This window comes from Rhinolophus ferrumequinum, chromosome 11 (assembly GCF_004115265.2).
Source record: "Rhinolophus ferrumequinum isolate MPI-CBG mRhiFer1 chromosome 11, mRhiFer1_v1.p, whole genome shotgun sequence".
Classification (NCBI taxonomy): domain Eukaryota; kingdom Metazoa; phylum Chordata; class Mammalia; order Chiroptera; family Rhinolophidae; genus Rhinolophus; species Rhinolophus ferrumequinum.
The window spans coordinates 46,061,804-46,084,861 of NC_046294.1; the positions used below are offsets into that span (position 1 = coordinate 46,061,804).

General features: G+C 40.6%; 2 protein-coding genes across 2 annotated transcripts; one reads left to right on the plus strand and one right to left on the minus strand.

The window, feature by feature from the left end:
* The first annotated feature begins 14,809 nt into the window (after window positions 1-14,809).
* On the plus strand, window positions 14,810-16,348 carry LOC117029709 (ubiquilin-3-like). Its single transcript, XM_033118913.1, has one exon. It carries the CDS (start codon window positions 14,810-14,812, stop codon window positions 16,346-16,348), a length of 1,539 nt encoding a protein of 512 aa, XP_032974804.1.
* A 5,329-nt stretch (window positions 16,349-21,677) lies between these two features.
* Window positions 21,678-22,704, minus strand: LOC117030699 (olfactory receptor 52D1). Its single transcript, XM_033120903.1, has one exon. It carries the CDS (start codon window positions 22,686-22,688, stop codon window positions 21,732-21,734), a length of 957 nt encoding a protein of 318 aa, XP_032976794.1. The 5' UTR covers window positions 22,689-22,704; the 3' UTR covers window positions 21,678-21,731.
* Between the last annotated feature and the right edge of the window lie 354 nt (window positions 22,705-23,058).

The window sequence follows — 23,058 nt, forward strand, 5'->3', positions numbered from 1 at the left end:
ATAGCATAGCAAGGGTTTGATAGAGTCTGGGGAGACATGGAAGGCTGCCTTGGATATTCATTCCAAGCTACAATATTAAAAGTAAGAATGAAGTAAATAAAGATTTGAGAGGGGAGGGAAGATTACCCCAGTGAAAGAGTCAGTACGTACAAAGGCACTAAGTGAGGTTGATGTATGCCAAACACAGGAAGTTCTCTTGGCATCTCAGATTAAATTCTAGTTTGCACTCAAGGATGCTTCCCATTGCCCACATACTTCTAGGGTGAAAGTGTTACAATTCATAAATCAAGCAAGTGAACCATAACTTTCAGTTCACATACACGTAAATGTGCCGTGGGCTCACACAGGTATGTATACTATGGAGAAATACACCAATATGCAATGCATATTCACGGGTAAATATACCATCACATGAGCACACCCTATGTCCACGTGTGTAAGCATATGCACTCAACACAGTCTGCTATAATTTTACTACACAATGGAGTGTAAACATAAAAAAACAAAACACATTAATGCTATATTCCTGTCAGGAAAAAAAAGTGTCTTTGATAGAGGATACCACTCCGGTAAAAGTGGCCGTGGTTTGTGTTTAAACATCCGAGACTCAGTATTGGGGGTCCTTTCAGGAACTGGGGGAAACAGAATCTCTCCCTGGAGCCCAGGATACTTGGACCAACCTGTCTTTACATTTTAGATACCAGTAAGTGGCTCAGAGCTTTTGGGGACAACTTTCTCCCACTGTTTGAGGTTTCAACCTCTAGGAGGAGCATGAGATTTAAAACGCCCTTCCCAGCTTCACCTCCCCATTCCTCCAGCTTTGCTCCCCATCAGTGGGATAGTTCTTGACCAGATCAAAGGAATTGTTGTTTATGGTGCTGCTAGGGGAAACAAAGAGAAACTCTTGTCTCTTTGTTTCCTGTAACTAGCAAAGCAAGAATTCTGGAGTTCCCTCTGACTGGGGAAGATGTACGTGTAGAATACAATCTCTAATTTCCATCCTGGAAAGACCAGGTAGGTCTGAGAAAAAAAAAAAAAAAACCAGGGAAAAAAATGTTGCTGCTTTTGTCTTTCATATGGGCAAGGGAAGAATGAAGGCTCATATGAAGGGAATTCTGCTCACCAAGGCAGACAGCAGGTGGGTCTAAAAGTCCTGGCTAGGGAGGGGAGTGTTCATTTAATGGACTCTCTTCTGTCCGTATCCTCTTGAGAGACCCCTATAGTTGATGGGTCATTTAGAATCCTTGCTATAGCCTCATCGGTGACTGAAGTCATCCCTGTGCTCAGCTCCATGATGAAGGAGGTGAACTTCCAGGAGAAGGAGGTTCCTGGGTCAGGGACAGTCACTGTCCTCCACCTAGCAGCTAACATAGGGTCTGGCACATGGAAAGCACACTGTAAATGATTGAATCAACGTCAAATGAGGAGTGAGGAAATGAATGACTAAAGGAGAAAATGGTTGAGGACACTAGATAGATATGAATCAAATAGGGGATACAGCTGTACCAGAGCTTGTGCTTGGGGAAATAAAGACTGTTGGGGTATGGGGAAGAGAAGATTCCTGCAGGCTTGATGTTACTGAAAGGGCAGGCCTCTCAAGACGGCCCATTTGTGGTCCCAGCTCTGATTCTCACACTGTCAGTGTTCCAAGACAAATAATTTGGGCCTTGGAAGAACCCCACACTAGAGGGTTGTGTGGGTGGACTATAGAAGTTAACATGTTTTGAGGTTTTCCTATATGCCAGGCTCTGTTCCAAGCTCTTTACATCTAAATGCACACAATAGTTCTTTAATGCCAGTCATATTATTATCCCTATTTTTCAGATGAGGAAAACCGAAGCATAAGGAGAGAGGAAGTACACTGCTTAAACTTACACAGCTTCTGCATAATACAGCCAAGATTTGAAATTAGACATTCTATTTCCAGCGCCTACACGCTTAGCTACTATACTAAATCAAGTTAATGCTTTAATTCTCACCCATTTGAAAGGGGCAGAATTTGTGGTATTTAATTGTAATTTTTGCACCCCTGACTCTTGAAAATATCTTCACTGGATTGAAATACATTCTTTATCATATTCTACATATGAGTGTGTGTATGTGTGTATATATATATATATATATATATATATATATATATATACACTAATACCATACTTTATTATTATTTTTTAATTTATTGGGGTGACAATTGTTAGTAAAATTACATAGATTTCAGGTGTACAATTCTAGATGTATTACATCATCTATAGATCCCATTGTGTGTTCACCACCCAGAGTCAGTTCTCCTTCCATCACCATATATTTGATCCCCCTTACCCTCATCTCCCACCCCCACCCCCCTTACCCTCTGGTAACCACTAAACTATTGTCTGTGTCTATGAGTTTTTGTTTCTCATTTGTTTGACTTGTCCTTTTGTTGTTTTGGGTTTATATACCACATATCAGTGAAATCATATGGTTCTCTGCTTTTTCTGTCTGACTTATTTCATCATACTCTCAAGATCCATCCATGTTGTCACAAATGTTCCTATATCATCTTTTCTTACCACCAAATAGTGTTCCATTGTGTATACATACCACAACTTCTTTATCCATTCATCTATCGAAGGACATTTTGGTTGTTTCCATGTTTTGGCCACCGTAAACAAAGCTGCAATGAACATTGGAGCACATGTGTCTTTATGTATAAATGTTTTCAGATTTTTTGGGTAGATACCCAGGAGAGGGATTGCTGGGTCATATGGTAATTCTATTCGTAATTTTTTGAGGAGCCTCCACACTGCCTTCCATAATGGCTGCACCAGTCTGCATTCCCACCAACAGTGTATGAGGGTTCCTTTTTCTCCACAGCCTCTCCAACACTCGTTACTATTTGTCTTGTTGATGATAGCCATTCTGCCTGGGTTGAGGTGATATCTCTTTGTGGTTTTTATTTGCATTTCTCTGATGATTAGTGATGTTGAGAATTTTTTCATATGTCTATTTGCCATTTGTATGTCCTCTTTGGAGAAATGTCTCTTCAGGTCATCTGCCCATTTTTCAATTGGGTTGATTGTTTTTGTTGTTGTTGAGTTGTACAAATTCCTTGTATATTTTGGATATTAGCCCCTTATCGGAGGCACTGTTTGCAAAAATCTTCTCCCAAGCAGTTGGTTGCCTCTTTATTTTGTCGATGGTTTCTTTTGCTGTGCAGAAGCTTTTAAGTTTGATATAGTCCCATTCATTTATTTTGGCTTTTACTTCCCTTGCCTTTGGAGTCAAATTCATAAAATGCTCTTTGAACCCAACATCCATAAGTTTAGTACCTATGTTTTCTTCTATGCAGTTTATTGTGTCAGGTCTTATGCTTAAGTCTTTGATCCATTTTGAATTAATTTTGATACATGGTGACAGATAGCAGTCCAGTTTCATTCTTGTGCACGTGGCTTTCCAATTGTCCCAGCACCATTTATTGAAGAGACTGTCTTTTCTCCATCGTAGGTTTTTTGATTCTTTGTCAAAAATTATCTGTCAATATTTATGAGGTTTTATTTCTGAATTCTCAATTCTATTCCATTGGTCTACGCGTCTGTTTGTCTGCCAATACCACACTGTTTTGATTATTGTTGCCCTATAGTACAAGCTAAAGACAGGGAGTGTGATACCTCCAGCATTGTTCTTTTTTCTTAAGATTGTTTTGGCTATTCGGGGTCCTTTGTGGTTCCAAACAAATCTCATGATTTTTTATTCTATTTCTTTAAAAAATGCCATTGGGATTTTGATGGGGATTGCATTAAATCTGTATATTGCTTTGGGTCATATGGCCATTTTAACTATGTTGATTCTTCCAATCCATGAGCATGGAATATCTTTCCATTTCTTTGGGTCTTCTTCAATTTCTTTTAAAAATGTCTTGTAGTTTTCCGCATATAGGTCTTTCACATCCTTGGTTAAGTTTATTCCTAGGTATTTTATTCTTTTTGCTGCAATTGCAAAAGGAATTTTTTTTTTATTTCTTTTTCTGAGATTTCTTTGTTAGTATATAGGAATGCAATGGACTTTTGTACATTGATTTTGTAGCCGGCAACTTTACTGTATTCGTTGATTGTTTCTAATAGCCTTTTGGTGGAGTCTTTAGGGTTTTCTATGTATAGCATACTGTCATCTGCAAAGAGTGACAATTTAACTTCTTCATTCCCAATTTGGATGCCTTTTATTTCTTTCTCTTGCCTGATTGCTCTGGCAAGGACTTCCAACACTATGTTGAAAAGCAGAGGTGATAGGGGACAGCCCTGTTGTATTCCTGAACGTAGAGCAAAGGGCTTTAGTTTTTCACCATTAATTATGAGATTACCTGAGGGCTTGTCATATATGGCCTTTATTATGTTAAGGTATTTTCCTTCTATACCTATTTTATTAAGTGTTTTAATCATAAATGGATGTTGTATCTTGTCAAATGCTTTTTCTGCATCAATTGATATAATCATATGATTTTTGTCCTTTATTTTTTTTATGTGATATATCACATTGATGGATTTGTGGATGTTGAACCATCCTTGTGCCCCGGGGATGAACCCCACTTGGTCGTGATGAATAATCTTTTTAATGCATTGTTGTATTCAATTTGCTAGAATTTTGTTTAGGATTTTTGCATCTGTATTCATCAGAGATATTGGTCTGTAGTTTTCTTTTTTTGTGTTGTCCTTACCAGGTTTTGGTATCAGGGTAATGTTGGCCTCATAAAATGAGTTAGGGAGTACTGTCTCTTCTTCAATTTTTTGGAAGAGTTAGAGCAGGATTGGTATTAGATCCTCTTTGAAGGTTTGGTAGAATTCACTAGTGAAGCCATCTGGTCCCGGACTTTTGCTTTTGGGAAGATTTTGGATGACTGATTCAATTTCGTTACTGGTGATCGGTCTGTTCAGATATTCCAGTTCTTCATGGTTCAGTCTTGGAAAGCTATATGTTTCTAAGAACTTGTCCATTTCTTCTAGGTTATTGAATTTGGTGGCATATAGTCCTTCATAGTATTTTTGGAGGATCCTTTGTATTTCTGTGGTGTCCGTGATAACTTCCCCTTTTTCATTTCTGATTTTGTTAATTAGTGTCGTCTCTCTTTTATCTTAGTGAGTCTAGCCAAGGGTTTGTCAATTTTCTTAATCTTTTCAAAGAACCACCTCTTTGTCACATTAATTTTTTCTGTTGTTTTTTTGTCCTCTATTTCATTTAGTTCTGCTCTGATTTTTGTTATTACTTTTCTTCTGCTGACCTTGGGTTTCATTTGTTCTTCTTTTTCTAGTTCTTTAAGGTGTAACATGAGGTTATTTATTTGGGATTTTTCTTGGTTCTTGAGATAGGCTTGTAATGATATAAATTTCCCTCTTAAAACTGCTTTCGCTGCATTCCCAAAATTTTGGTAGGCTGTATTTTCATTGTCATTTGTTTCTATGTATCTTTTGATCTCTCCTCTAATTTCTTCTTTGACCCAGTCGTTCTTTAAAAGTATGTTGCTTAATCTCCATATATTTGTGTTTTTTCCTGCTTTCTTTTTGCAGTTGATATCCAATTTCAAAGACTTGTGATCAGAGAATATGCTTGGTATGATTTCAATGTTCTTAAATTGCTGAGGCTGATTTTATGTCCCAATATATGGTCTATCCTTGAGAATGTTCCATGTACACTAGAGAAGAATGTATAGTCTGATGTTTTAGGATGAAGTGCTCTATATATGTCAATTATGTCCATTTCATCTAATGTGTCATGTAGGGCTGCTATTTCGTTATTAATTTTCTGTTTGGATGATCTATCCATAGCTGTCAATGATGTATTTAAGTCCCCTAGGATAATTGTGTTTTGGTCAATTTCTCCCTTTAGTTCTGTTAGCAGTTGCTTGGTATATTTCGGTGCTCCCTGATTGGGGGCATAAATATTGATGACTGTTATGTCTTCTTGTTGTATATTCCCTTTTACCATTATGAAATGTCCATCTTTGTCTCTTGTTACCTTTTTCACCCTGAAGTCTGTTTCATCTGATATCATTATAGCTACACCTCATTTTCTCTGGATACCATTTGCTTGGAGTGTCAATTTCCACCCTTTCACTTTGTAGTTGAGTTGTGTCTCTTGGAGACAGCATATGGTTGGGTTTAGTTTTTTTCACCCAATCTGCTACTTTGTGACTTTTTATTGGTGAGTTCAGTCCACTTACATTTAGGGTAATTATTGATATGTGGGGATTTCCTGTCATTCTATGTTTAGTTTTCTGGTAAGGCTGTGTCTCCATTGTTTCTTTGCCTTTCTGTTGTTGTCTATTATTTCTGCATGGTGGTATTCTATGATGTTTCCCTCTGTTTCTTCTTTTATTACAGTATATATTTCAGTTCTGGATTTTTTTGAGTGGTTACCCTTAAGTTTATGTAAAAGAAAGTTTGATATTTAGAGTATTCCATTTTCTTCAGCACGCTTACTTTCTCCATTCCCATATTCCAGTTCAGGCCTTTACTCTCCCCCTTTTTATGTTTTGGTTGCCACAAATTGTCCCTGTTGATGGTGGTTGAATAGCCTCCTTTAGTATTTCTTGTAGTGCAGGTCGTGTATTAGAAAATTCCCTCAGCTTCTGTATGTCTGGAAAGGTCTTTATTCCTCCTTCATATCTAAAGGATATCTTTGATGGATATATTATTCTTGGCTCATAATTTCTCTCTTTCAATAGTTTGAATATTTGGTTCCACTCCCTCCTGGCTTGTAGAGGTTCTGCAGATAACTTCTCTTTTTCAATAGTTTGAATATTTGGTTCCACTCCCTCCTGGTTTGTAGAGGTTCTGCTGAAAAATCTGATGATAATCTAATGGGCTTTCCTTTGTAGGTTACCGTCTTCTTTTCCCTGGCTGCCTTGAGGATTCTTTCTTTGTCGTTGATTTTAGACAGCTTCAATACAATGTGCATTGGAGAAGGCCTGTTGGGATTGAGGTAATTAGGTGTTCTATTTGCTTCTTGGATTCGAGGATCCAGTTCTGTCCACAAATTTGGGAAGTTCTCATCGATAATTTGTTTGAATATATTTTCTGTTCCCTTCTCTCGTTCTTCTCCTTCTGGTATGCCCATTATTCTTATATTGCTCTTTTTGATGGAGTCAGAAAGTTCTTGTAGAGTTCTTAATTTCTTTTAAGTCTCAAGTCTCTTTCTTCTTCCATCCTTGTAATTTCCAGGTTTCTATCTTCGATGTCACTAATTCTTTCCTCCATCTGGTCAACTCTACTACCTATGCTGGCTGTTTCATTCTTCATTTCTTCTATTGAGTTCTTAATCTCCAGAAATTCTATTTCGTTCTTTTTAAAAATTTCAATCTCTTTTATAAAATGCTCATGTTGTTCTTTGATTGTGTTTCTGAATTCATTAAACTGCCTTTCTGTGTTTTCTTGGATCTCGTTGAGTTTTTCCAGAACTGCAATCTTGAATTCTCTGTCATTTAAGTCACATATTTCCATATCTTTAAGTTTCTTTTCTGGGGCTTTTCACTTTCTTTCTGAGCTATCTTGTTGCCGTGGTTATTCATGGCAATTGCTGATTTATCATTTCTCTTCCTAGACATCTACAGGAGTGGCTTCTGCAACAGCTTGATAGGAAGAGGTCTTTCTTTTGTTTTCCAGTACTTGTTGGTAGAATGTTTTATTTTCTCTCCGACTGCAGCCTTTTTGTTCTCTCTCACACGGTAGTGCTATGTTTTCTCTGCACTATTCCAGCATCTCACACAATGGGGGGATTCCCTGGGAGGCGGGCTTCTCCTCTGTTAACTGTTCACCTGGGTCACAGGGCGCTGTGTCCGTGTGGGTATGCAGAGAGCTTTTGAAGTTCCAAAGCTCTTTCTGCACCAGATTCAGAGCCCGTATGTTTCAGCAGTTCTATTTACTCCTGCAGGGATCCTCCCAGATAGGTGGGGCCAGGGGCGTGGTGAGTTGTGAGAGGTGGCCCAGAACAATGGCAGCGACCACCACTACAGCTGGTCCTGCTTCCACAGCTCCCTCCCCTTTGCCGGAACTAGTTGGGCTGCGAATCTGTGTCTGCGGTCCACAGTTCTCAGAACAGCAAATATTCTGTTCTTTTGATCTGACACTGCTACTGTTCCGCTTCTAGCTCCGGGGGCGGGGGGGGGGGAAGCGGGGCGAGCTCTGGGAGGGTAGGGAGGGGGCAGCTAGTCTCAGTGCCTAAGGCTTTGGTTCTCTGCTGGGCAGTGAGGGCTTAAACCACCATTTTCAGACTTCTTCCTTCAGTGTTTTCTCCGAGGTCTCTGCCGTGAGCGTTGGGTTCAGCTGTGTTATATGCTGCCCCCTCAGCCCTGTGGGCCATAAGCGGAGCCCTAGCAGTCTGAGTTCTTCCCTCTCCTGCAGCTGCGGTAGTTCCGGGATGCAGCGAGCTCGGAGCACTGAGCTAGGTCTGCGTCCTGTGCCCGAGGAGCTCTGTCTACGCACTTCTCCCTTCCCCCCTCCCCCGCTGGTGCGATTTGCCCACCTTTAGGTGAATTCAGTAGTGGGCCTCTTTGTCTTGCCTGTCTGCTGTGCAGGGAGTCCTTTGTGGAGTTGTAGTTGTTTGATTAGTTGTAAATTCCAGGGGAGCTTTACAGAGGCTCACCTCACATCGCCATTTTGATCCTTCTTTAATTATTTTAACTTTGAAATATTTAATGACAAAAAGATCAATGCTTTACTCATTATTCCTTCGCAAAATCCCATTGTCTAATTTTGTTTATTTTTCTGAATACCCTTTATATTAGATGTAAAATTTCAGAAAAGTACAAATGTCATTTTGATTGGCTTTCCATTATATTTATAAATTAGAGGAAAATTGAGAAATGTATAAAAAATGGTCTTTTCTTTTAGAATAAGGAATGTTTCCATTCAAGTTTCATTTGTTTATAAAGAACTGTAGTTTCTTTATATAACTTTTATACATTTAGCGTTAGTTAAACATTAGATATATTTTGGTTATTTTGAATGAATTTTTTTCCATTATATTTCCAGAATGGATATTGCTGTGGTGAAACTGTGCTGTCACTTGTTACATTACAAATTCTTATTTCAGAGAGAATTTTCATTGTTTCTCATACAGCAAACATATGCCTCCTTGATAAATTGTCACAAAGCCTCCACTCTTCTACTAGTTAAACCTCTTTTCTAAAAGCATTATTTGACTTGTTTTCTCAGTTTCAAAGTTTCAATATTTTAAAAACTATCTAGTTAAAGTTGATAAGTAAAAGAAGAATACAAAAACACCCAGCAATAATCCCATTACCCAGACAGTACTACTAATCCCATGATGGTGTCCTTTCACACATTTTACAAAATTGTGACCATATTGTACATAGTGTTTTACAGCTTGGCTTTTTAACTTGATGATACGGCATGAAACTTTTCCCCAACTTATTAAATTAGCCTTTTGCAACTCATTAGTTCAGTAAATATTTCTTGATAACTTACTATATGTCAGAATCTGTGCTTGGTGCTAGGAATACAATGATAAACAAAATAGATATGGAGCTTACAATATAGTGGACATAACAGACCTCAAACAAACAAGAAATAGAATAGGTAACACAGAGCACTCACCAAAAGCTAGGGAACGTTCTATAAGCTTATGCGTACTAACTCACTTAGTACTTAAAACAACCCTATAAGGTAGGTACTGTTTTTAAAACCATTTTACAAATGAGTAAACTAATGAAGTAGGAATATTTTTCTGTGAGTCCCCAAATGATGTAAATGATGTTGGATCTGCAGGCAGTTTCTGGGTGTGGGCCAGGATGGTGTCTCCTGAAGCCAAAGAATGGACACACAAACCAGAGAGAGGCAAAGAGTTGTAAAGGAAGATAGTTTATTAGAGGCAGAAGAAGAGGTTGCAGCTCCTGAATAGGAGGGGGTCCTGAATGGGGGTGCCCAGTGACTGAGACAAAAGCTCTTATTTTTATACTTTCCTTTGCCTGTTTGGGGAAAGCGACTGGAGCCTTCTAATGGAATTCATCTATCAGGTTTGTCCTGTTTGACCATCCTGAAGGGTTTAACGAAATAACTCATTCCTATCTATCAGATCTGCTCCTTTGTCCAGCCAACAGGGATTTGATATAATTTATTAACCTTAAGGAACGTTCTTATGTCTTTGTCCTGGAGTGAAGGAGACATTCCAGAACCCGGAGTTTCAGGTTATGGCTGTTTTTTAGTTTATTCCACCAAGGAACTCCCTGTCTACCTAGCAACATACTAACTAACCCGTCTCACTAAGGCATAGGAATGTTAAGTGTCTAGTCTTAGGCAATTCCTTTGGTACAGTAGCTCCAACTCCATTTTATAATGGCAAAAGCACAGTTAGTAAATGGTGGAATGAGAACTGGAATTTGAACCAGTGTTTCTAGAGGTCACACTCAATCTCTATTCGATATTACTTTCTATTACATTAAAAATATTGAATTATGGGGCTGTGGCCTGTTGGCTTTTTTGATTAGAGCACAGTGCTCATAACACCAAGGTTGCCGGTTCGATTCCCACATGGGCCAGTGAGCTGTACCCTCCATAACTAGGTTGAAAACAACGACTTGACTTGGAGCTGATGGGTCCTGGATAAACACATTGTTCCCCAATAAAATAAAATAAAATATTGAATTAAAATACATTTCATACATGAAATAAGGTAATTTGCTAGTGTATATAAGGGGAGCAAGGACATATTTGTAGAGGGGTGGTCAGAGTGTACCTCTCTGGAGGGAGTATTTATGCCAAAACTCAAAGAGTAAGAGGAAGCCAAACACTCAAAGAGCTAGGAGAAAAATGTTTTAAACAGATGGGGAAGTATAAAAAAGGACCTCAGGTTTGGATAGAGTTTGATACATTGGAAAAAAAAGAAAAAAAGGAAAGAAGGCTAGTGTGTTGTGGGGGAGGAAAAATAATTTCTCTCCTACCGTTCTAAATTCTTCTGGCTGGACTAATAAATTAACACGAGGCAGATTAACAGGAGAAAATGACCAAATTTATTACATAGGTATGTATGAGGGGACCCAAGGACATATTGGGCAGTTGGGGCTTATATGTCATTCTGGACTCCTTAGCAGGAGGCAGGGGTCTGGGATTTCAAAGAGAAAGGAGGCAATTCACAAGGAGATGAGATGAGAAACAGCAAACACACAGTAAACAAATTCTTGCTGGGCCACCCAAACAATGGGACACAGAGGGGAGTCCGACAGACTTTGCTTGATTCCTCTCTATCTGCTTCACATAGTTTATATTATGTTAAGTTGATAGGTACCTTCCTTTAAGCAGGTTTTTTCTGTCTTAATTCCTTTAGGTAGTTCAAGTTTCTTTCTGAATCTTTTGTTTCTTAAAAATAACCGGCTTAAAATAATCAATATACTAAAAAAGCATATTTTGGGGTAGCCAACTCTATTTCTCCTTAGTGTCCAGAGTGCAGAGAATGACAGGGAGAGCACTTCAAGGTGAAGTGGGAAATACAGGTGAGTGCAAGATTGGGGCCCTCAGTGGATTTGACTCTCATTTTATGTGGAGCATGAATGAGACGGTGACAAGGGTGGAAGCCAAGTCCAGTAAGAAGACATCTGCAGTGAAGACATCTTCTAGTGAAAGATGGTGTTGCCCTTAAACTTGAGTTCTCCACAGGGTATATGGCATGAAGTGGACAACCAAAAATATATTTTGGAGATAGAATTTGTAATACTTTCTGGTAAGATTGGATGTGTAAGATTAAGGGGAGGGAGACTTGAGGACTCATTTATTTATTCAGCTAATATTAATTGAACTCCCTCCTAGGACAGATCCTGTGCTAGGTGCTGGTGGTAGGAGGTGTTCTAGTCACAAAGGTCTCCCTTCACAGAGTCAACAGAGAGGAGGGACAGGCACCAAGTAATACAATTTCAAGCAAAGGGAGAAGCTAAGAAAGTAAGGAGGGTAAGGAGACAGAGATCCACAGGTGGACTCTTTTTGGGCGGTAATCAGAAAGAACATCACTGAAGAGAGCTTTTAAGCAGAGGTGATGAATAAAAGGAGTCAGCTAAGTGAACATCAGGAGCAAGAGTTCCCAGACATAAGGGGCATCAGTGAAAAAGCTGGCAGGAGCGTGGTGTGATCCAGGAACACAGGAAATCTGCTGTGACTGGAACAGAAACTCAGGAGACAGAGTCAGATGAGGCAGCCAGGGGCCAAATTATTAGGGCATTTTGGTCTTCGTAGGCATTTAGATTTAATTCAAGTACAATAGGAAGATTTTTGGTGGTTTTAGGTAAAGAGGTGAGGTTAATTGATTACATTTTTAAAAGATCTCATTCACTACTTGTAGTATGTGCCTTGACAGATGTTTTTCTTTATTTGTAATGCAAGTGGCTGACTTAAGCACTTAAGCTTTGATTTCCCAGACATCCACTACAAAGACCACTATCTCCAAAAAAACGAACAACAAACAAAACAAACCACTACATAGCCAGCCACAGGACTAGATAAAGAGCCAGGATGTCCCCCTTCCCTCTGATTTTTCCCTTGTTTTAGAGATCAGGGCTCATTTTCATAACTGACCATTTGGGCAGCTTGTTTTTTCTCTTCCTGAAATGTAAATTCCTGCTCTTGTGTTTTAAATCCACCAATTAAGAGTGACCCCATGAAATGCTATGCCCCCATCACTGACCCCCCAAAAATAGCAGAACCCCAAGTCTGCGATCTCTCTTTCTCTCTCCCTCTCTGTCTCTCTGTCTCTCCCCCGCCCCCGCAACTTCACTGTGTGGCCCCAAATGTGCTGTGTAACTTCCAGGAGTTGTAAGTAATAAGCCCTGTCTTTTTCAAAGTTTCCTGATGGTTATTGCTGAGGGTGTCTTGCAATCATGAGAACCACATGGCCAGTCCAGCTGCGAACCATATATTGGTTATCAATAAGCTGAGATTGGCACAAAACTGTACGGTATAGCAACGCTAATGGGCGAAAAAGGAAGCAGGAAAATCAGTTAGCAGGCTATTGCAGTATCAAAAGTATTGAGGTGATCAGATTCATGATACATTTTGAAGAAACAGTCCATAATGCTTGCTGATAAATTAGAATTGTAAAGAGAGAAATCAAGAGTGATTCCTGTGTTTGGGGCCTGAACAACTGGTTGAATGATAATCTCATTAGAAGGGAGAAAGGGACTGGAGGGAATGGCAAGTTTGAGATTCTATTCTGACATGGTCTTGGTGGTAAACATAGCTGGGATCCAGAAAACTATTGGAGAAACAGGTTTGTGAAGAGTTGAGTTCATTTACTGTTATGTATTATTCTATTTATCATGACAGCAAAGGATTCTAATAGATGCTTACTCCATATTCATGAATAAAGTAACCTAAAAATAAAAGGCCAAAATGAAAGGCAACAAGCATTTCTTTGACATCAGAAAGTATTGCGATTCTGGGAAGCACTGATTCAGGCAGAAATCCAAATAGTGTTCCCATTAGGAGGTGAAGACAAGGGGTAGTTATGAGAAAGGAAAGGGGAATAATTACATGAATAGAGGGATCCCTATTGGTGTTAATAAAGAAGGAATGTATTTCTCCTGGTGCAACTAAGCAAGGTACTCTTTAGCTATGCACCGTGGTGCTAATTCTAAAGAATGTCTTTCATTTTCAGTCCTGTATTCAGCATGTCTGCTTTCCTATTAGCTTTGCAAACAGTTCTTTGGAATATAATGTTGCTTTGGCCCAGTCCAAAAGTTATTTTGCCCAGTTTAAACATTCCAAAGATTTGAGGAGTAAGTTGTGCAAGGCAATTCCTCTGGGATGGCAGCTCTGACTCCTTTTTATAATTGCAAAAGCCTAAAACAAGGTGATCTTCACAGTAAAGAAAAGTATAATTGCTGCAGGGATTACAGGCTTTACCTTGGGGCCTTGAGTGGTCAAAACACTGTGTGGAGTGCTCCCTGCCTGAGAGATTCCCTGTTTTCGGTTTTTACAACTGAAATATGTCCCCTTCTATGTGACAAAACTCCTCTTCGAATATACCTTAAATCTAATCATTGTTAAATCATAAAGACCTAAAGTCAAACTGTTACTTTCTGATAATTTCTCTTGTCTCAGCTCTAATCCTCTGAGAATTGAAATTATAGTTTATCTCTCTGAGAGCAACTTCGTTTACAAGTTCTTGGGAAAGATGATGCTGTCTTTCTTAGAACCATGTAGATGGGTTACTCAGCCTGGTGGGCCTCAGAGATACAAGCTGCCTACAAGACCCCAGTGAGGCTGGATAAATGAATTATACACATCTTCATTCTGTTCATGTAGAAATGGGAACCTGTGGTCTTGACTAGGCCATGGCTAGTAGACAGTAATTTAGTGGAAGACAGGTGGCTAGGATCAGCACTTAGAATCTCAAGATAGTTCTATGGTTGCCTTTTCTACTCAGCTATAGTCATTGATCAAACTCTGGTGGTCTGGTTTTTAACAGTGAAATAGGCTGGTGCAAAACATGTTTCTAGATAGGAATATTAAACTTTTTTTCTATTGCTATTTAACTCAAATCATAAAGAGAGCCAACCTTAAGCAGGTGGTGGAGACCTCTGCCCTTCCCCCATTCAGATCTCAACTGTGACCTCATCACTGACATCATATCCCTAAGGCTGACCCTGGAGTGTTCTCCAGCTGTCACCCCTGTGGGAGCCAGGTGGCTGCAGGGCTACACTGGGAGGTGGCGTCCGTAGTATGTGGATGAGAGGACGTCACTGGACACTTACCGGTCCCTGGCCTCAGGTGTGCTCAGTGCTACATCTAGGCTTCTATAGGTCCTCAGGTGACCCTGAATCTGCTCTTGAGGAAATATGGCACAGGCTAGGGAAGAAGCAGGGGACAGCCACCTGGTGTCTGGTTGTGAGCCATCATCTCATGTCATCAGAGTGTCTGTCAAGACCCCACAAGACTGCCAGGAATTTATGCTGGCAGGAAATAGCAGCATCCGCCACTTTAAGAAACAGATCTCCAAACGCTTTCACTGTGACATTGACCGACTAGTGCTCATCTTCACCGGAAAGATTCTCCGGGATCAAGACATACTGAGCCAACGAGGCATCCTTGATGGAACTACGGTCCACTTAGTGGTGAGGACCCCTTTGAAAGGAACTCTGCCCAGTCCCGGAAATCTGCCAGACCCCACAGGCCACTGCACCCATCGTTCTGAACCCTCCACCTCAGAGAGTGCTGGGATACTGGGCAGGCTAGGCCGGCTTGCCCGGAGCTCACCTGATCTGACTGACTTCCTTGGCCAACTGGCTCAACTCCTAAAGGCTGCGCCCCAGCCTGTGGTACAGTTCTTGGAAGAACCTCTGGTTCAAGGCCTGGCAAATGAGAAACCAGCCAATACCAGTCATGTTCCTGAATTCTCAAGGCCAGCACAGAAACCCGAGCCAGTTAAGGCTCTAGAAACCTTGCAGAACCCAGCCCAGCAACAGGAACCCCTACAAGCAGACAAGGGGGGGCTAGAGGCTTTGAAGGCAGTGCCAGGTGGTGATAATGCTATGCGTCCGGTCTGCTCTGATATCCAGCAGCTCATGCTCTTCACTCTGTCCACCCTGGTTGCTTCCAAAGGCAATAACCCAGGTTTAGAGCTTTGCAGACGTGAGACCAATGCTCACAGCAGTACTGACACAACTGCTGCCATCCCCAAAGTCTCTGCCCCTGCCAGGCCATTGGCACAGGAGGTCAGCGCAGGAGTAGTTACCCAGGCCAGGGGCATGGCCTCAGATGAGGCCAATTCAGAGTGCAGGACCAGTATGCTGGATATTTCCTCCCAGGATGGCCAGCAGTCCGTAGGGAAAGCTACTCTAATCAGTCAGCTGAGACCCTCACCTTCTACCTTATATAGATCCTTGCATGTTCTCCAACAAAATTCAGCTCTGTTACACCAGCTGGCCACTGGCAGCCCCCTGCGACATCATATACCACTACTTCCCATACTCACCAACCCACGAGCACTGCGGGCATTGATACAAGTAGAAAGGGGCCTGCAGGTACTGTCCAGGGAAGTGCCTGGACTGGGGCCTTGTCTGTGGGGCCCAGGTAGACCACATAGGGCTACAGGAGCCCCTGAAACTAGGGGTGGAGGACATGGTCACAGAGCAGACCTTGAGAAACCCACATTGGCCGTTCTTCAGCTCCTCCATGCACTGGCCAATGCCTGCTCCCAGTCTACCCAATCCTCACTGTCCTCACCCCCCTTCACTGAAGGCCACTACCAGCAGGAACTGGAGCATCTGAAGGCCATGGGCTTTGCTAATCATGATGCTAACCTGCAGGCCCTGATAGCCACAGGGGGAGACCTCCACGCTGCCACTGAGAGGCTACTGGGGGAACCAGAGGCCTAGGTCCCTCCAGCTGATGCTATCAATGCACCACCCCATGCAGAGGGAGGAAAAAGAAGGGGAAGGGGGACGGCAGGCGTCATACCTTATTTTGGGAATTCCTCCTACTCAGATCATGTGCACAATGGAATAGCCCTCCCCCAATACCCAAGCCTGCTCTACATTAAAAAGATTGCTTGCATCTCGTGTAATGTCGATTTGAGGGCAGGTGGGCAAAGAGAATGTTTTATGGGAGGAGAGATTGATCATGTTAAATGGTCTTGGATTTGGGTTTCATCTCATATCCTCAGTCTCAAAGTGTTTTCCAAATTTGAACATGAGGTAGAAAATCCTGAGTATTTTTACTCCTGCTTAAGTGGCAACCCAGTTCCCCACCAACATTACCACCATCACCATGAGCCACCTCTGTTCCAACTCCAGAGTGACTCTGAAGGAATCCTGACTTTTCTCCCCCAGGAAGACATGACTTTCTTTATGGCCTCTGGAAACCACCCATTCTCACCATGTTTCTCTGTCTTTTGATCCAGTCTCTTGTTATTGCAGAAAAGATGCTTAACTTTCCTCTCAGCTAGGGTTCTTTCTTTGACAATTGCTTGTGCTGAGATCCTGCTCTTATGAGGTCCACCTCCACTACTTCTGAAGCTCCATCCTCTCCTCCTACACAGGCTTCTTCCCTTTTGCTGCAAAATGCTTGAGTCTGCTGCCCTATTGATTACTGAACTTTATCTTTCTTTTTTACATCTGAATTTCTTGAAAGTGTCTGCCCTTCCAGTGATCAGGTTTCACCATCATCTGCAGAGACTTATCCCCAACACAGTGCAGAAGCTTTCTCTAAACTGTTTCTCACTCCTCATTTTCCCAAATTTTTCTATGGAAATTCATATACTGACTTTTCCTTAAGCTGCTTCATTTAGCCTATTTTTTTTTAAATCCATTGCCTTATAGAGTGGTGCTTCCTGAGAGTATATTACTCCAATTTTTTCTTTCTTTATCCTTCAAAGAGTTTGGCTGGTTCCCTTGGTTCTGCTCTTACTTCTATGTACCTGGTTTCAAAATCTGAGTCTACTTGTACTTTCCACAGTTTAGTAGCCTTCTCTTTGGGTCCCAGAGGAACTTCTGGCTCAGCATGCCCCAACATAGCTTAGTATCTTTCCCCTGACGCCCATTTCTACTCTAAGTTCTGTGTTCCCTTTGTCTTAGTGAAAGTCATCAATACTTCCCCAATCTACCCATTCTCTTCTAAAAACCTCTGCTCTATCGGTGAGGTGACTCATAGTGTAGGCATATGGAGCATTCCCCTTCTGCTTTGTAACTTTCCCAAGGTCACACAGTTTGTGATTGACAGAGATGAAGAAACCCCAGCTCTTTGATTCCCAAGTTTGTGCTTTTAGCTTTACACTGCCACACAGCCAGAATCAATCAGTTCCCATGGAATTGTTACCAAACAAAGGATGTGAGGTGAAGCCCATCTCACATAGAGAAGCCAAAGGAGGAGGCAACAGGTTTTCACAGATTTATTCCTCAGGCAGCCAAAGGAGGAGACCCAAGATAAGGCTCAGATCAGTCTGCCCTGGACAAAGGCTTGGAGTAAATTTAAAGGATGAGGTTTGGAAGGGCTATACATATTTATTAATTCAAATTCAAGAGCTGGGATTGGATAGTCTTTGAACTAAGTTATCTAAGGTAAGGAATGTGGAAAGGGCAAGAGAGAACAAAAAAAATTCCAGTCTGGTGGAGTTTGATTAATCAGGTCTTTGTCCAAATTTGGTCCTTGCACTGGATCTTCATTACTGATGAACCCCTCGCTTTTTAATGGTCTCCTTTTTAATGGTTGGTAAAAGTAGCATCTCTGCTAGTTGAGTTCTGTGACTCTTGGTTCCACTGTGCTCTTGAGGTCAGCTCAGGGTCATTTAGCTGCTTATTGTACCTGCCTAAGTCTCTGGAACCAGTCTGATCTGGGTTAGTCTGGTAGTCTCCAGATTGCTGTGAGGAGGCCTATTGTTATCTTCTGAAAAACACTAAAAATACTAGAGGAAAGAAAGAAAAAATAAAATAATAATTAATTTTAAAAATGGCTATCAGGGTCTGGTTTCAGTGCCAGAGCCCAATTTCAAAGTCAGTGAGTAAAAAGTATGTCTTGTGCTGCCCTGACTCAGAGACAGGACAAATACATTTTCCAACCTTTTAGGAGTTTAGAATCTCATGTAGAGCGGAACAGCTCAGAGAATAATCTAAGTCAGCATGAAGAAATTACCTACGCCTACTTATCATAGGCACAAATCGAATGTCTTCCTGCTTGTTGCTCGTGTTGTTAGCATATCAAAATCAAAGTGGTAGTCAGTAGGAGACAGACAGGGGTAGTAGGGAGAGTTTCCTCAGGGTTCGGAGTGAAGAATTTTTTTTTTTTTTTTAAATCCTACATATACAAGAAAATTGTGTGTGTGTGTGTGTGTGTGTGTGTGTGTGTGTGTGTGTGTATGCGCTTTATAAGAGATATAGACAGGCTTGGGAGTAGTAGTATGGGACAATTCTAGGTCTATGATAGGTCTATGAAGATGGGCTATGATATTGAGGAAAACTTGGCAGGATGGCTCCTCAGGGCCTCACCAGGGCTGAATCACTTAAAATCCAGATCAAAGGGTCTCAGCACAAATTAAAAGCTAGACTCAGGGCAAAAAGAAACAAGGATATCCAATAGGGCAGGATTCCATGGTTAGGCTCATTGTAAATGCTACTCTGAAATTTGTCAATTGCACTGATGCATATGCCAAAGCGTGACACACCTCAAATTCTTCTATAAGAAGGGTTGCTTAAGGCTCTAGCAGGGCCAGGCTCACAGAGCAGGCTGAGCCATCTGCACATGCTTGATGGTTTGTGGCTTCTGTGTATCCTCAAAAGTTGAACTCCTTTTTCGTGTGCACTTAAGAATGGATGATACTGAACAGTGTTGTGATCAGGGAAATATCACCTTGGGAAATCTTGCTTTCTTCCATTAACCACTAACTTCACTTTACTTCAGCCTTGATTTAAAACTGAAGATTCTTAACACACACACGGACACAAAGACACTTTCAGAGGCGGTGGATATGTGTAATACCTTGACTGTGGTGATGGCATCACAGGAGTATGCATATGTTCAAACTCATCCCATTGTATACACTGAACATGTACAGTGTTTGTATATCAATTTTACACCAATAAAGAAGTTTAAAAAACTGATTGAGATTGATCCATCACTGTTTCAATACAAATTAATTCATAAAACTTTTGAGGGCTGCACATATATTTTGACCCTGGTCTGGCTTTTGAGGCCTCTAGGAATTGAATCAGACATGACTGGTCCTGGCCCACGACAGCTCCCTGAATGTGCACTTGCCTCTACAGCTAGACTTGGAGTTCTCCGTGGCCAGAATGGACACTTCTCCTTTTGTCTCACCCATGGACGTGGTGATACTCTTTCCTCTAATTGTACTCCTCAGTAACGAAAGCTCCCTTCCCTCTATCCTTGTCCTTGTGAATATGCCTTCGTCTGATCAGCCCAGTGTAATAAAAACCACAATCAAATTATTAAGTACCTACTGTGTTCCGGACATTATGCTTGACACTTAACACATTGTCGTTACTCATCACAACAGCACAATGAAGATATCATTCATTAATTTATTAATTCAACAAAGAATATGACATATACCTACATGGTGCATAGCATTTATTCCATAATATTTAATAAGTGCTTATTAACTATATGTAGGAAACAAACGAGACTCCTGCAGTGATGAAGTTTCAGAATGCTAATGAATAAATTGATCAAGAAGTAAATACATGAACCATACAGATTATTTTCAGTTATGAAAATATAACAAAACATTGCATACTTTTATAAATTTAAAGATTGTTAACCAAATAGTATCAACTACTACCAATTTTTATTGAGTGCTTGATTTACTTCCTGCACAATAATAAATACTTTACTAAAATTGGGGTTCATTAAGTGGCATGACCTAATTTATACAACTACTAGTAGATAAGGAAGTCAAGATTTAAGCCTAATGTTATTTGGATCCAGATATCACATTTCTTTCCATTAAAAAATACTGGGTAATATGTGAGATATTGTCCATAAAAATGCATAACCTTAGGACTATCAGCCTCTCGGAATCACAGGCTCTTAATTGAAAATGCAGATAATAACAACCATATTTTTGAGTAATTGGAAGGAGTGTTTGTGGACTTATTTGTGTATTTTATTTTATTTCAACCTTTTTATTTTTCAGTTATAGTTGACAATATTATTTTATATTAGTTTCAGGTGTACAGGATAATGGTTAGACATTTATATAACTTACAAAATGATCCCCTCAGTTAGTCTAGCACCTACCTGGCTCTATACATAGTTATTACAATAGTATTGACTATGTTCCCTATGTTATACTTTATATCCCCATGACAATTTTGTTTATTTGTATATTTAGAACTGAATTTATTAAGACAATGAAAGACGATTTTAAAAGGCACTTGGACAATGGGTGCTTCCCTGAATCCTTAATAAGGAATTACTTTATGGCTAAAAGGAAAGATTTCAACATGGAAGGCAAAAGAGGTAGAGAAAATAAAGTTTTAATGAGCACTATTTATTTTCCAAGCACTGTCTAAATATTTTAGAGTTGTTATATAACATAGTTACCATGATAACCCTATGAAATGATATAATACAAAACAGCTCTAAAGAGATTATAACTTGGCTAATAATATTTAGAGAGCTTACATAGCTTTCTCTTATTTATTTGTTGAGCGTGTTACATGTTAGGTGCTGTCTTAAATATTTTCCATTCATTAATTTATTTATTCCTCATCACAACATTAAGAGATAGATATCATTATCCTCCATTTAACAGTTTGCCAAACTGAGGCATAGAAAGATTTATTGACATGTTCAATGCCACAAAACTAGTAAGCAGAGGAACCAGGATTCAAATCCAGGCACTCTGGCTTTAGAACTTGTTTGTTTAATCACTACTCAAAGTATTAGAACTCAGATTCAATTTAATTAAAATGTTTTTTCTCTTTTCTACTTAGACTCACAGTAGAATATCCCCACCATGAAACCAAACTCTTTTCAATAACAAGAACTGACTTACTCTTTAGTAATTTTGAGACAAAAGTTAGAAATATTATCACCTGTCTGGGCTATTCAGCGTTGCTCAAGAGCTTCAGGAAGAAGATATTTCAATGTAATTATTGATATCTCCAATTTATCTTGACTTTCTTTTTCTTTCCAGAGCTTTATCCTATGTAAACACATTCTTCTCTTGTCAGAGGTCTCCGACCATGTACATGTATCTAGACAGCTACCATATACATTTATTCTCATAATTCTGTTCAGCATTCATATTGAAATCTTTCTCAAATGAAGCAGTCTTAGAAGTCGAGCCCGAATCTCCTTGGTCCTAGCCCCGTAGATGATTGGGTTGAGCACAGGAGGCACCAGCACATAGAGATTAGCCAGAAAGATGTGCACATGCTTGGGGACTTGGTGTTGGCCAAAACGGTGGGTGAGGAAAGAGAAGAAGGCAGGAATGTAGAAGACCAGGATGACCGCAAGGTGGGAGCCACAGGTACTCAGAGCTTTGTGTTGGGCATCGCGAGATGGAAGACGAAAGACAGCATGGAGGATAAAGCCATAGGAGATAGCAATGAGAATAGAGTCCAGACCCATGGCCAACAGGGCCACAGTTAGCCCATAGACAATATTGACAGTGATGTTGGCACAGGCCAGTCGAGCAATGCCCATATGCTCACAGTATGTGTGTGCCATGACGTGGTGCTGACAGTAGGGCAGTCGCCTCAACAAGAAGATGAAGGGGGAGACAATGGCCATACTACGGAATATCCCAACAAGGCCAATTCTGCCTATGATGGTATGGTTGAGGATGACTGTGTATCTCAGTGGCTTACAGATAGCCACGTATCGGTCAAAGGCCATGGCAAGAAGAACCGAGGACTCCAAAGCATAGATGGAATGGACACAAAACATCTGGGCCAGGCATCCACTGAAGGAAATCTCACCAGCACGGAGCCACAAAATGGCCAGCATTTTGGGCACAGTGGTGGAGCTGAGAGCCAGGTCAGTGAGTGAGAGCAGGCAAAGGAAGAGGTACATGGGTGCATGAAGTGCATTGTCCATGGCAATGACCAGGATGAGGGCAGCATTCCCAGCCAGTGCTACCACATACATGGTACAAAAGGGGATGGCAATCCAGATGTGGGCCCATTCCAGCCCTGGGATCCCTGTCAGGAAGAGAGTGACTGGGAGACCGTCATCGCTAATGTTGGAAGCTGACATTCTTCCTGGCAAATAAAGGGCTCTATCCAAAGGGCGATGGTACATCTGTCCTGTAACATCAGGTATTTTGTTCATTCACATAAAATGATTACCTATTTGTGAATCATCTATTTTAGACTGAGACAAAATATTTATTGCTATTAACTTGTTCAAGAATCTTAAGAAATACTATTATATATAACCCATTTTTATCATCTGCCATTTTCTATATTCAAAATTCATGTTTTGACTTCTATGTTCCAAGCACCAAGCTAAGAATTTAAGCAATCATCCTGTCTGTCCCTTCCAGACTTATCACCTCCACATCCTGCACATCATTCACCCTCTTTTGTACTCATAGGTCTAGAAAAATTGCTTGCCTCTTTTTTTA